At 38.9% G+C, this 14,824-nt stretch overlaps 1 protein-coding gene across 7 annotated transcripts in view; it reads right to left on the minus strand.

Moving 5' to 3' along the window:
• Positions 1–2,259: 2,259 nt before the first annotated feature.
• Positions 2,260–14,824, minus strand: part of LOC132812414 (cytosolic 5'-nucleotidase 3A-like) — a 29,191-nt gene continuing 16,626 nt past the window's right edge. For 6 of the 7 annotated variants that reach the window (XM_060822940.1, XM_060822945.1, XM_060822939.1 and 3 more), the window contains 6 exons: positions 14,114–14,160; positions 13,944–14,029; positions 12,945–13,034; positions 4,872–5,034; positions 4,365–4,565; positions 2,261–2,939 (listed from right to left, as the gene is read on the minus strand). In XM_060822940.1, the coding sequence (XP_060678923.1) occupies positions 2,838–2,939; positions 4,365–4,565; positions 4,872–5,034; positions 12,945–13,034; positions 13,944–14,029; positions 14,114–14,160 (689 nt within the window). In that variant the 3' untranslated portion in view covers positions 2,261–2,837. Of the gene's footprint in view, positions 2,940–4,364; positions 4,566–4,871; positions 5,035–12,944; positions 13,035–13,943; positions 14,030–14,113; positions 14,161–14,824 lie in introns of all 7 variants that reach the window. The other variant, XM_060822937.1, reaches the window with a different exon arrangement.

The raw sequence follows: 14,824 nt of genomic DNA on the forward strand, positions 1-14,824 counted from the left end.
TTCACCCTACCTGGCTGCTTGTTATCCACCCTATTTATTAATACTTCAAAGAACTATATTAATTTGTCAAACACAATCTCTCTTTTTCGAAACCAAGTGTACTACCTGATATTGCAGGGTTAAAATGAAGACTGCAGATGCTGGTGAGGAGAGGCGAGAGAGTGGTGCTGGAAAAACACAGGAGGTCAGTTAGCATCTGCGGAGCAGAAGAATCGACATTTTGGGTTTAATCCCTTCATCAGGAATGAGGCTTATGGGTCGGAGCTGAGAGCTAAATTGGGGGTTGGTGGATGAAGGTGAGAGAGAAGTTGATTAGGTCAGAAGGGGGAAACCAATACCTCCTGATGCATGGAGGAGGAACACATCATATTCCACCTTGGGACCCTGCAACCACATGAGATAAATGTGAATTTCAACAGCTTCCTCATTTCCCCTCCCACCATATTATCCCAGTCCTGAGCCTCCAATTCAGCACCACGTTCTGGACCTGTCCATTCATTCTTCTTCTCTTCCCCCCCCCCCCCAGCCTATCACCTTCTCCCTCACCTTCATCCACCTATCGCTGTCTCAACTACCTTGGAGGAAAGTAAGCCTGAGGATGGGCTACCCAGCTGCTATCTATGAGTGATGTTTCATTACTTTCAAGGGTAAAATTATTGCAAAGACATTTCATTTAAAATTTCTCAAGTTTTGAACAATTGTGGAAAATCAATTTATTCAACTTATTTCAAGTTTTGTGCAAATACCTAGAATGTTTCTTTTAAGGTGGCTATTGCAAAGTCATTCTGGATATTGGAATTTCTTTAAATCTAGTTTATGACTTGATAATTGCTCACTGTAGGCCCCTGCTGGGTGGTTTGAACAGTGTCCAGATTGAGAAAAAAGGCTGTCCTGAAAAGAACTATCTTGTTAAGTTCAGAGTCCTTCTAGAAATAATTGAAGGAACTTCTCACTATTGTACTTCCTGAGCAAACAGTCCTCAGAGATTCCAGAGACAACTGTGCATGATTGACAACTGGAACATTCAACACTCTTTTATTCTCCCTTTAAGAGTCACCATAGTGGCCAGAAAATGTCTTCTTTTATAGTTAATCTCTGAAGAAATTATTTTCCTGACTTTTTTCTATCTTATTTAGAAAAATAGACAATTAATCCTTCCAAGTTATAGATTATATGCTAACCAGTTATTGCATTCTTTCATTGTTTAATAAAAGAATAATCACATTTAATAATCTGGTTGATAATTTTTTTTTAATTTAAAACTTAAGGCATTTGATTTATCATCTTGTTAACTTGGAAAAGTATTTTATGCTGTGATCTGTTGAGTAACAATGCACTTTTCTAGCTTCACTGATAGGAAAGTTACAACTAACAAAAACAGAAGTTGCTGGAAAAGCTCAGCAGCTCTGAAAGCAACTGAAGAGAAATCAAACTTAATGTTTCAGGACATGACCTTTCCTTAGAACATATCTAATACAGGTTGTCAGGTTCAGGGCATTTGTCAGCCTTAAATCCTAGTGATTAGTTTTATGTTTCTTTGTCCACATGCTTTTTGATTTTCCATTGAAGACTTAAAAAAAAACAAATCCAGACAAGAATTACCTAGGAAGGGAGTGGTAATATTTATGACATTGTCTGTAAGATACTATCCTATGAACAGCATCATAATTATTGTGCTGCATGACCATTCTATGACACAGACTTACTAACTGCTGGTGACTAGTGTCAAAGCTGAGAGAACTTTGCAGAAACAACAGCATTAGGTTCCATATTGTCATTTCCAGTGACTAGGAACTACTGCAAAGTCCATCTGGTTTCATTCCTTTAGACTTCATGGCAGTTTTATACAATTGAGCTCATTTCAGAGGGCAGTTAAAGAGTCAGCCATAGGCCAAGTCACCTTAAGGCTAAACGACTCATGGAACCAGTGACTCACATGAATTGTTACAATGGTTTCATGGTCAGCATTACCAATGACTGGTTTTGTTGAATTTCTACCAGCTGGAGGTTATTCTGGATTACAAGTTCACTAGCATCACCACTATAGCACTGACGCTCTAGAACACTAGTCTCTGCATAATTCTCACACTGTCCCAATAGTACAACTCCTTTAGTGTGGATGCCAGCACCCCATGAATTGAAACCCATTTTTTGCCATACTAAACATCTAGCAACCCATTCAACTCTTCCAGACTGAATGGGGAGTTTGTTATAATATATTTAAAGGGCTTTAAGAAATTAGAGCCCAGAGTTTAAAAATCTCTCCACCAACTTTAATGTACTGTACAAATATTTCTTTCATGTACATTCATTTTAAAATATGCAAATGACAATTTTCAATAGGCAACACAAACTGTGACAAGTAAACCAACAGCATCCTTAGTTATCTAAAAAACATTTGAAAAATCAAAAACTGCTTCAGAGTGCTTGTTTCTTATACAGAACTTGCAATAGATATACACAGGCAACGTAGCCATAGTACATCAAGCTTACAATACTTCTCTCTTTTGAGAGAGCATATACTGAAAACTACACACAGATTCTTTTAAAATGTTAAAGTCAGAAATTAAACTATTACATCTAAGAGGTAGTTTAAAATCTGCCCATGGCTGATCTATTTGTGTAATTGCCAATCTTTCTAAAGCACACACATTATTCCCTTTATTCACTCCAGACACATTCGTGCAAATTTTAAGAATATTTTAAGTTCCAGGTACTGAAGAATGAACAGCATTTTCAGAAAAAAGAAAAAGAAGCTGTTCAATTAAATGACATGAATGGTAGAAGAGTATTTCGGTTTTGAGCTTGCACAGGCCTGTATATCTTCAGTGTTCATATCACAGAATCTTCTGAAGGATAGCGTTCGTCAGATCTAATGTCTCTTCTTTAACCAGAACTATATCATAGGAGTCCATGTACTTTTCTAAACTTTCTTCCACCTATGCACATTAAAGAGAAAGATACAAATATTTATATCTAATATCTCAGTTTGTAGATAAGATCAGCATTAATTCTTCATAAGAACCAAAAATTGATTTGTTTGCCATGAAATTACAAAGACTTTATTCATCTTGATTATTGAAGTCCAGGTTCTAGTACAATGCACCTTAGTAATAAAAGGCTTGCTAGGCTATTACAATACATCGTCGGTACAATATATCTATTAAGATAAGAACAGCAACAAAAATGGCTGACAAATACAAAGCTTGTCTAACATAAACATTTTTCATTTTCAAAATCAAGCACACAAATGTAATACATGTAATTCCTCTACAAAATTACATCTGCTTTTTTGACAGAAGTAAGTAATATAATGGGAACTCTGCTCCATATGGTAGAGTATTGGTTGAGTGACAGCATGTAGAGGGTTGACATAAAAGGGGTTCTTACCTGGATGGTGAATTGTAACTAGTGGGGTACTGCAAAGTTTAGCTCTCAGACTTCAACTGTTTATAATCTATAGAAATGATCTGCAACCAGGGACAGAATGTAACAGCAAAATTCATGGATGATACTAAAATAGGTGGAAAAGCAGGCAGTGACAAAGAGATAAGCAGGTTATGGATGGATATTGATAGACTAGGAGAGAGGGCCAGAATCTGACAGATGGAGTATAATGTTGACAAGCACGAGGTTATCCATTTTGGCTGGTAAAGTAAAAAAGGCAAATTATTATTTAAATGGGAAGCGGATTCGATGTGTGTCAGTGTAACTTCTGGATGTCTTTATGCATGAACTACTGAAACAGGATTAGATTATTAAAAAGTACTGTTGTTACAATTATGTAAGGTGAATGGGGAGACCACAGCTGGATCGTGTGTCCAATTTTGATCTCCTTAAGGAAGTATGTGGTAGCACTGGACACAGTTCAGAGGAGGTTCACCAGATTGATTCCTGGGTTGAAAGAGCTGATGTATGAGAGGTAATTGAATAGATTTTGTTTGTACTCGCTGGAAGTCAGAAGATTGAGGGGGAGGATCTGATTGAGGTATATAAAATGCTAAGGAGATGGATAAGATGGATGTTGAGTTGCTCCCCCTTGTGAGACAATCCAGAACAAGAAATCAAAAACATTGATTGAGGAGAGGTAGGTTCAAAAGTGGGATGAGGAGAAACTACTTCTCTCCAATACCCCAAAGTACGATGGAGGCAAAAATCAAACGCCACACAAGAAAGAAAGATGTTTCTGAGGAAAAGTGGAATAAAGGGCTGTCAGGAACAGGCAAAAAAATGGAGTTGAGATCAGGATAAGATAGCCATGATCATATTAAATGGCAGAAAGGTTGAATTACCTACTCCTGCTCCTAATTCTTATAATCATATGACCCTAATTAATTCTAATGACTTGTCTTAATATTTCTTACTTTATCATTTAAGAATCCAATCTTGAGAATGCTTTCAACATTTTTAACACCATCTGCCATGGTCAAGTCTCCCAATGAATCACCCAGAAGGATAATGTTACAATTCTCCTTTAGTTGATCGAAGTACTCCGAGCTTCTTATGGCTCCATCGTGTTTATTATAAACATGGATAAGCTCACCTTTAAAGCCTTTTAAAATACCCTGAAATGAGAAAATCTCAGCTGAATGACTTTTGCTATTTAACAGCAAACACATACATGTGGGTTATAACATGTTGCACAAGTTATTTTGACCTTAAACAATGCCTTTCATCTATTAAAAGCAACCATTACTGTGTGAAAATGTGGCTCCACGAATCACAGTTAAACATCTTTCACAAGGACTATATCAAAAAGACTGTTTCCAATTATAGACACTGTTGTAATCAAGTTCTTTCTTGCAAAGGATTGCTAGGTTCTTTGCAACATTGTAAATTGTAGAAAAAAAAGAATTCGGATTTCAAATTACCTTCTCATCAAAGTCCATGAAGTTGGAGACTACCTTCACATTTGAATGAAAGACACCAGCCTGAGAAATAATCTCCTCTAGTATATCACCAATGCCAGCAGAGAATATGAAGACCGGGATGTTATGTTCGTTTAGCTTATCGAAGAATAGTTCATAACCATCTCTAGAAAGGGATAACATATTTAACATACTATTTGGCAAGCTTTCTAAAAAAGCATAGTGATCATACCTAACTTGATACGCAAGACAGTGAGTGAATTTATTGATAGATATTGTGCTTTATTCTAAATAAAAGGATTAATAGCTACAAAATTCAAAGGCAAAGGCATTCATAAAGTTGTATATCTTGGACAACAGTACAACTGTGCATTTATTTGTATGAATATTTTAGATCCCAGCCAAATCATCTATTTAGAAGAGAGGAAGTGATCCAGATTTAACAGTAACACTGGCAGCAATATAGGAATAAGTTGATTGTGTACTGCCCCAGTAAAAGGATACATAATGTTATGATCTCAGCTAATGGCTATATTGGAAAAAATACTTTCAGACTAAAATCTGGACAGAGAATTCAAGTTTTTTTTTGTAATTTGTGATGTGGTCAGTTACTGAACATTCACCCATTGCTGTCATTATATTTGTAACAAAATGAAAAACCCAAGCTATAATTTGAACAACTTTCCACAGACTCTACAACAGTGAAGCATCACTCCTAGAGTCAGAGTTATACAGCACTAGATCCTTTGGTCCAACTTGCCATGGGTGGCATGGTGACTCAGTGGTCAGCACTGCTGCGTCAGAGCCAGGGTCCCAGGTTCGAATCCAGCTTCAGGGACTGTGTGGAGTTTCTATGTTTGTGTGGGTTTCCTCAGTCCTCCAGTTTCCTCCCACAGTCCAAAGATATGCAGGATAGGTAGATTGGCCATGGGAAATGCAGGGACAGGGTTGGGTCTGTGTGGAATGCTCTTTGTAAGGTTGGTGTGGACGCCATGGGCAAAATGGCCTGCCTCTTACTGTCTGTGCTGACTAGATATACTAAACTAAGCATCTGGCCCATATCTCTCTAAACTCTTCCTATTCACATTCCTATCCAGATGTCTTTAAACATTGTGATTGTATCTGCCTCCATCAACTCATCTGGCTCATTTCGTATATGCACCACCCTCTGTGAAAAGTTCCTTTTAAATTTTACCCCGCTCACCTTAAACCTATGCCCTCTAAGTTGGACTCCTTCACTTGGACAAAAAGACCGTGGCTAATCACCCTATCCAAGTCTTTCTTGATTTTGTAAACCGCTAAGGTCACCCCTCAGCCTCCAATGCTCGAGGGGAAAAGAGGCACAGCCTTTTCAGCTTCTCCATGTAGCTCTATCCCTTCAATCCTGACAACTTCCTTGTAAATATTTTCTAAACCCTTTTAAGTTTAACATTTTTTCTCTAGCAGGGAGACCAGAATTGAAGACTGTATTCTAAAAGTAGCTTCACCAATGTCCTGTACAGCTGCAACATCACATCCCAATTATACTCAATGCACTGAACAATGAAGGTAAGTATGCCATATGCCTTCTTCACCACGGTCTACCTGCAATTCCACTGTTGAGGAACTATGCATCTGCATCCTTAGATCTCTTTGTTTGGCAACCTTCCAGAGGGCCCTACCATTAAAGGCCCTCGTTTGCCTTACCAAAATGCAGCATCTCAGATGTATCTGATAAACTCACGTGCCACTCCTTGGCCCATCTGATCAAAGTCCCGTTGTACTCAAACTTCACAATCCATAACATCACCTATTTGTGTCATCTCAAACTTACTAACTATACCTCCTATATTCATATCCAAATCATTTATATAAAATTATGAAAAGCAGTGGGCCCAGCACAGATCCTTGTAGTACACTGCTGATCAAAGGTCTTTAGTCTGAAAAGCAATCCTCTACTATCACTCTCTGTCTCCTACCTTCAAGCCAATTTTGTATCTAATTGGCTAGCTCTTCCAGGATTCCACATGATCTAAACTTGCCAACTAGTCTACTGAAATCCACACAAATGTCTTTTGTGTGTCTTCAATCTTCCTAATCACCTCTTCAAAAAACTGAATCAAGCTTGTGACATAGGATTTCCCATCCACAAAGCCATGTTCACTATCCCTAATGAGTCCTTGCCTTTCCAAATGCATGTAAATCCGATCCCTCAGAATTTCCTCCAACAACATACCTAGTACTGACGTCAGGCTCAGACTACAGCTCCCGGACTTTTCTTTAAAACCCTTTAAAAATAATGGCACTCTATTAGCCACCTTCCAGTACCTCACCCGTGGCTGTTGATGACACAAACATCTCAGCAAAGGGCCCAGCAATCTCTCCCTAGCTTCCCACAAGGGCCTGGTACATACCTGATCAGGTCCTGGGAATTTATTTATCTTTATGCATTTTAAAGGCTCCAGCACCACCTCCTCTAATTTGGACATTTTCCAACGCATCACCATTTATTTCTCCAAGTTCCCTAACTTACATATACTGAAGAAGGAAATCAGGAGGGCATAAAGGGGACATGAGAAAGCTTTGGCAAATAGAATTAAGGAGAATCTAAAGGGTTTTACAAACACATTAAGGACAAAAGGGTAACTAGGGAGAGAATAGGGTCCCTCAGAGATCAGCAAGGCGGCCTTTGTGTGGAGCCGCTAAAAATGGGAGAGATACTAAACGAGTATTTTGCATCAGTATTTACTGTGGAAAAGGATATGGAAGATATAGACTGCAGGGAAATAGATGGTGACACCTTGCAAAATGTCCATTTTACAGATGAGTAAGTGCAGGATGTCTTGAAATGCATAAAGGTGGATAAATCCCCAGGACCTGATCAGGTGTACTGTGGGAAATGATTGCTGGGCCTCTTGCTGAGATATTTGTATCATCAATAGTCACAGGTAAGGTGCCGGAAGACTGAAATTTGGCTAACGTGGTGATACTGTTTAAGAAGGGTGGTAAGGACAAGCCAGGGAACTATAGATCAGTGAGCCTGATGTCGGTGGTGGGCAGGTTGTTGGAGAGAATCGAGGAACAGGATGTACATGTATTTGGAAAGGCAAGGACTGATTAGGGATAGTCAACATGGCTTTGTGTATGGGAAATCATGTCTCACAAACTTGACTGAGTTTTTTGAAGTAGTAACAAAGAAGATTGATAAGGGCAGATGTGATCTATATGGACTTCAGTAAGGCATTTGACAAGTTTACCCATGGGAGACTGATTAGCAAGGTTAGATCTCGCGAAATACAGGGAGAACTAGCTATTTGGATACAGAACTGGCTCAAAGGTGCTGGGTCCTCTACCTTTTGTCATTTACATAAATGATTTGGAAGTGAACATAAGAGGTACAGTTAGCAAGTTTGCAGATGACACCAAAATTGGAGGTGTAGTGGACAGCAAAGAGGGTTACCTCAGATTACAACAGGATCTTGACCAGATGGGTCAATGGGCTAAGTGGCAGATGGAGTTTAATTCAGAGAAATGCAAGGTGCTGCATTTTGGGAAAGCAAATCTTAGCAAGACTCATACACTTAATGGTAAGGTCCTAGGGAGTGTTACTGAACAAAGAGACCTTGGAGTGCAAGTTCACAGTTCCTTAAAAAAGTGGAGTCTCAGGTAGATAGGATTATGAAGGCAGTGTTTGGTGTGCTTTCTTTTATTGGTCAGAATATTGAGTACAGGAGTTGGGAGGTCATGTTGCGGCTCTATAGGACATTGATTAGGCCACCGTTGGAATATTACATGCAATTCTGATCTCCTTCCCATCGGAAAGATGTTGTGAAACTTGAAAGGATTTACAAGGATGTTGCTAGGCTTGGAGGATCTGAGCTGCAGGGAGAGGCTGGACAGGCTCGGGCTGTTTTCCCGTGAGTGTCTGAGGTTGAGACGTGAACTTATAGAGGTTTACAAAATTATGAGGGGCACACATAGAGTAAATAGACAAAGTCTTTTCCCCAAGGGTCGGGGAGTCCAGAACTAGAGGGTATAGGGTGAGGGTGAGAGGGGGAAGATATAAAAGACACCTATGGGGCAACGTTTTCACACAGAGGGTGGTACGTGTATGGAATGAGCTGCCAAAGGAAGTGGTGGAGGCTGGTACAATTGCAACATTTAAGAGGCATTTGGATGGGTATATGAATCGGAAGGGTTTGGAGGGATATGGGCTAGGTGCTGGCATTTGGGACACTATTGGGCTGGGATATCTGGTCCGCATGGACGGGTTGGATCAAAGGGTCTATTTCCATGCTGTACATCTCTATGACTATGTCCTTCTTCACAGTAAATGTTGACGCAAATATTCATTTAGTAGCTCACCCATCTCCTGTACTTCCACACAAAGATTGTTTAGGATGTCTAAGGGGCCCTATTCTCTCCCTAGTTACTTTTTTACCCTTAATGTATTGTAGAATCTAGTTGGATTCTCCTTAATCCTATTTGCCAAATCTCTTATGTCTTCTGATTTCCATTTTAAGTAAAGTTCTGTCTTTATATTTATAGGGATTCACTTGATCTGTGCTGTCTATACCTGAAATGTGGTTCCTCCTTTTCCTTGACCAAACACTCCATTTTTCTAGTCATCCAACATTTCCTAAATCTGCCAGCCTTGCTGTTTGTACTAAGAGGAACATATTGTTTCTGAACTATAGTTATCTGTTTTGAAGGCCTCCCATTTTTCAACTGTCTCTTTGCCTGTATATAGCCTCCCCTAAATCAACTTTCTAAAATTCCTGTCTAATACCATTAAAATTGGCCTTACTTCAATTTACCTTTTAGATCAGGTCTATCCTTTTTTCATAGTCTATTTTAAATTTTGTTTCCCAAGAGAAGGTCAAGTTTTGTAGATACATCCACATATTTAATAAGAAAATGTTATTGTATGCAAATTCCTCCTCATTCAAGCCCTTCACATTGTGGCTGTCCTGGGTCTATGTTTGGAAAGTTAAAATCCACTACCATTACAACCCTCTCAAAGCTATCTGAGATTTCCTAACACATTTGCTTCTCAATTTCCTCCTGACTATTGGGAGGCCGATAGTACAATCCCAATAAAGTGGTCATCCCTTTCTTATTTCTCAGTTCCATCTATTTAACGTCACTGAATGTTCTCCCAGCAATATCCAAAGTACAACAATAATGTTATCCTTAACCAAAAATGCCACTCACCCTCCTCTCTTGTTCCCTTTGCTATCCTTACTGTAGCATCCAAAACCTGGAACATTAAACTGCCCTCCCTGAGCCACAGTTCTGTAATAGCTATGATATCCCAGTCCCATCTGCCTTACCTGTTAGGCCTCTTGCACTGAAATAAATGCAGTTCAATTTATCATTCTTACCTCATCTCTGCTGTCCTCTCGCCTGCCTTGACTATTTAATTTGCTCAACTTACCTACTGTACCAGCCTCAAACTTCTCTTTTCTCACTTTCTTTGGGTCTCATCCAACCCCTTTACTAGTCTCCAAGTAGCACTAGCAAATCTTCCTGCCACGAGTTTGCTCCCCTTCCAATTCAGATGCAACCTGCCCTTCTTACACAGGTCACTTCTACCCCAGAAGAGATTCTAATGGTCCAAAAATATGAATCCTTGCCGCTTCCACCAGCTGCTGAGCCATGCATTCATCTGCTTTATCCTCCTATCACTACTCTCACTAGCACATGATGTCACAAGGAATTAAAGGCTACGGGGAGAATGCGGGTAAGTGGAGTTGAAATGCCCATCAGCCATATTGAATGGCGGAGTGGACTCAATGGGCCGAATGGCCTTACTTCCACTCCTATGGTCTTATGGCACAGCGAGTAATCCAGATATTACTACATTCAAGGACTTACTTTTTAACCTTCTGCTTATCTTTACTTTGAAATTTTTTAAAAAACTGAACTGGTGATGATGCAAGCATTTCTTACCAGCTATTTTCTGCACATTCACCAGATTTAATTCAGGTAGGCAACACACTACTTTTTACTCAGAAGCCGTTAAGACAGATCAAGACTTCTAGATTCTTTCCAGCTCCAACAGCCTGAAGAACTTCACAGAAGGAAAACATGTTCTTCAGCTGGAATGGATCTTCTTCTGAATGCAACCTGCCTATGGCCTCTGGCCCATTTTTTTGTAAGTCATAGAGGTTCCACATAATATTCACCCCAGCTATTATCTTCCCAGGAAGGTTGAAACTAATGTAGAAACATAGAAAGTAGCAGTTTAAGAACCCTTGTGCTAATGCAAAAATGTCTCTACCTCTACCAGGAGATCCAGGCTCAACTCCCTCTTGTTGCATAGATGTCTGATCAGGTTGATTCAAAAAATATTTTCAAGTAAACCATTCGGCCCTTTGAGCCTGCTTTGCCATTCAATGTGATCATGGCTGATCATCCAACTCAGTACCCTGTTCTCACTTTCTCTCTATACCATTTGATCCCTTTAGCCCCAAGACCTCGAACTCCTTAGTAAAAATATTTAATGTTTTGGCCTCACTCACCACTCTCTGGGTGAAGAAATGTTTCCTCATCTCAATGATGAATGGCCGACCTTGTATCTTTAGACTCTGACCTGATTTCTGACTTCCTGGTCATCAGAAATATCCTTTGTCAGTTTACCCTATTTAGTCCTGTTAGAATTTGTTAGAACTTTATAGGTTTCCATGATGTCCCCGATCATTCTTTTAAACTCCACTAAATATAGTCCTAACAGATCCAGTCTGTCTTTATATATCAGGGCTGCCATGCCAGAAATCAATCTGGTGAACAGTCATTGTACTTTTTCTATAGCCAGAACACCCTTCCTCAGATAAGGATACCAAAATTGCACAGAATACCCTGTCTGTTGTCTCACCAGGCACTGTACAATTGCAAAAAGAAACCCCTCCTTCTTTCCGGCCAACATATAATTCGCCTTCTTCACAAGCTACTACACCTGCTGGCTCACTTTCAGCTTTGCATACAAGGACATGCAGGCCTCAGATTGGAAAAAGGGGAGGAGATCAATCTCCACATAATAATTTGCCTTCCTTTTGGCTACCAAAATGGATAACTTAATTTCTCCACGTTATACTTCATCTCCTTATGTACTTCATCAAAATATCAACTTAGGTCACATGCTTGAAAGACTTTTGAGAATGAGAGTTTTGAAACTGACATTTTAAAAAAACCTTCACAGTACTTTTTTAGATTACTTAGTGTGGAAACAGGCCCTTCGGCCCAACAAGTCCACACCGACCCGCCGAAGCGCAACCCACCCATACCCCTACATCTACCCCTTACCTAACACTACGGGCAATTTTAGCGTGGCCAATTCACCTGACCCGCACATCTTTGGACTGTGGGAGGAAACCAGAGCACCCGGAGGAAACCCACACAGACACGGGGAGAATGTGCAAACTCCACACAGTCAGTCGCCTGAGGTGGGAATTGAACCCAGGTCTCTGGCGCTGTGAGGCAGCAGTGCTAACCACTGTGCCACCGTGCCGCCCACAAAATTCTGCAACCAAATTCCCAAACAATAAAAAAATTATGAACATTCATCACAATAGTCAGTGGTATTTTAGGAGATTGAAATTATCTATGAAAGGGGAAGAGGTATTCTCTTACAGCATATTTCAACTGAGCACCACAATCAATACAAAATATCCCCAAGCACACATTATCTTGAGTTAACAAAGTACACCTAACCAAGATTTACGATTTTACATAACCACAGCTCTTGTCTGAAGGGTTAAGATGTAGCTTCTTTCATTATTAGTCATTTTTTAAAAATGCAGCCTGGCACCACACTATTTGGACACCCAGTTGTTTATTATTTTGCCATAAAAGGTTATGAGCTTGGGTTATCTGACAATCTAATTATTACAGAAATATTAAGTACCATTTCGCAAAGGATGAGAACGAAGCAACACAATGCTGCAATAGTAATTTTTCAACAAAACCCAGTGGATGCCACACAATTTACATTTTAATATTTAAATTTGCAAAATTCAAAGGTAACAAACCAAATTGGCAAACATTGAAAATGTTCTTATACATGTGTGAACTGATTATAGATAATCCTCGCTGTACCTCAGCATGACATCTGACTCCCTCACAACTGTAGCCAGTTTTGCCTTTTCAATACCTTGTTCAATTAGTAAATTGTGGGCTTTGGTCCACCTGTGCAAAAACAAAAGAGATTTTATTTTGAAAAATGTTGGTACGTACATGACCAGAAACACAAACATGAAGAACTTGGAAAGAATTCCATTTATCACCTCTATAGAGGTACTTAGTTATTTTATCAAAATTTCACTTATAAGCAGTGAAACCATTAGCTCATTTTCAGGCCAGTATCAAGAAAACTCTTACAATTGGCTTCACCCTTCATTCCAAACATTAACAAATTAATCAATTAATTTGTATTGTCTTGGATTTTATGTTTTGCAATTCCAAGTTGTGGGTCCAATGACTAGTGCACATCTGCAAAATACATTTGAACCAGAATGTTAAGCAGAGGTTCTCAGAGCTAAAGAGCATCAATAAATTTAGAAGTGATCATTAACCTAGTTTAAAAGAAATAATTTAGCCTTAAGAACACCTTACCCATTTTCATTCAACTATGTAAATTTCATATCTATATTTTGACCAGTAGTTGGAAGTCACCTGAGAAAGCCCAAGCTACTCAGAGACAATAAGTGATAGATCATAGGCTAAGTGCCGAGTTAGCTCCCTGCAGTCACTCTCAGGTTTGTGACAAAACCTTAGTCTGACTCCAAATTATCTGATATGAACAAGCTTGTCATTCAGCACCAGTGAAAAGAGCAAAGTAGTCTAATGCAATTAATCATGGGAAGCAACTCTCACAATAGTGGTTATAAATGTGTTGTTTGCAACATTGTCCAAATTCCAAGATTAAATAACAAAAAATGCAACTTTTTGGATATAACCGTAACATTATTTTATTGCCATTAGATAAAGTCAGTTTCTGTTCACACTTCGAACCATTCTTTAGCCAAAATCATTAACTGTAATTAGAAAACAACCTTTTTTTTCAGGTTTACCATTTTTTGAAAGCTAAGGACTTACCATTCAACCATGAAAGGGTACTTGTCATCAGCATTAAGAGTAGGATCAACCTCAATTGGATAGTATTTATTCCTAATTTGGAGCAACTGCAAGGAAAAAGTATACAAATGAAAACTGAAAAAGTGTGACATGCAAGAATTTGTTGTTGCTGTGATTGGTGAAACAAATACCTTTTTCCTACAGTCCTCTGAGATTAACTTACAGTTGTCAATAATATCTGTTAAAAAAAGGAATAAAAATTAATGTTTAAGCAAAAATCAAATATATTGTAGAGTTCTTAAGTAGCTATAAAGTAGTTATGTCATCTAGCTGCGTGGAGTAAATGTTTGTTTTGTAATGTTCGATCTTGCAAAGGTGATTAAGAAAGTTAGTTACCATGAATGATAACAGGCAACCAATATTGCTGTCAGGTAACATATAAATCAGTAACCTGCAGCACTCAAACCAAGGGGTCTTGTAAAAACTTTTGTTCAGCTTGCTGTTCTTGGCAATGCAACAGCAGGACCACTGCAGTTTGCAAATGTAGAGTGAAAAATAAAAATTCTGATGTGACATTGGCCATCTGTGTGACGTTGGCCAATGTGAGACACAGTTATAAGAGGACATATTAATGGCAACATTTCATCAAAAGGAAATGATCTACACATTAAATGGGAAAAAAAGCCCACCATGGATTGCATACACAGAACATTTGAACAGAGGATGGAAGAACTATAAGTCTAATGTGTTTAGACTGTTGGTAAACCTGAGAAACTCCAATGCATGTCATGAAACACTAGCAAATTAGGAGCTATTCATCAGTAATAATAGAGCTGCTTATGATCTTATTGGTTGACACCACACTGGGTTAACCATCTCCTCGGAAACAGAAATTCCAATAA

Source organism: Hemiscyllium ocellatum, chromosome 4 (genome assembly GCF_020745735.1).
Source record: "Hemiscyllium ocellatum isolate sHemOce1 chromosome 4, sHemOce1.pat.X.cur, whole genome shotgun sequence".
Taxonomy (NCBI): domain Eukaryota; kingdom Metazoa; phylum Chordata; class Chondrichthyes; order Orectolobiformes; family Hemiscylliidae; genus Hemiscyllium; species Hemiscyllium ocellatum.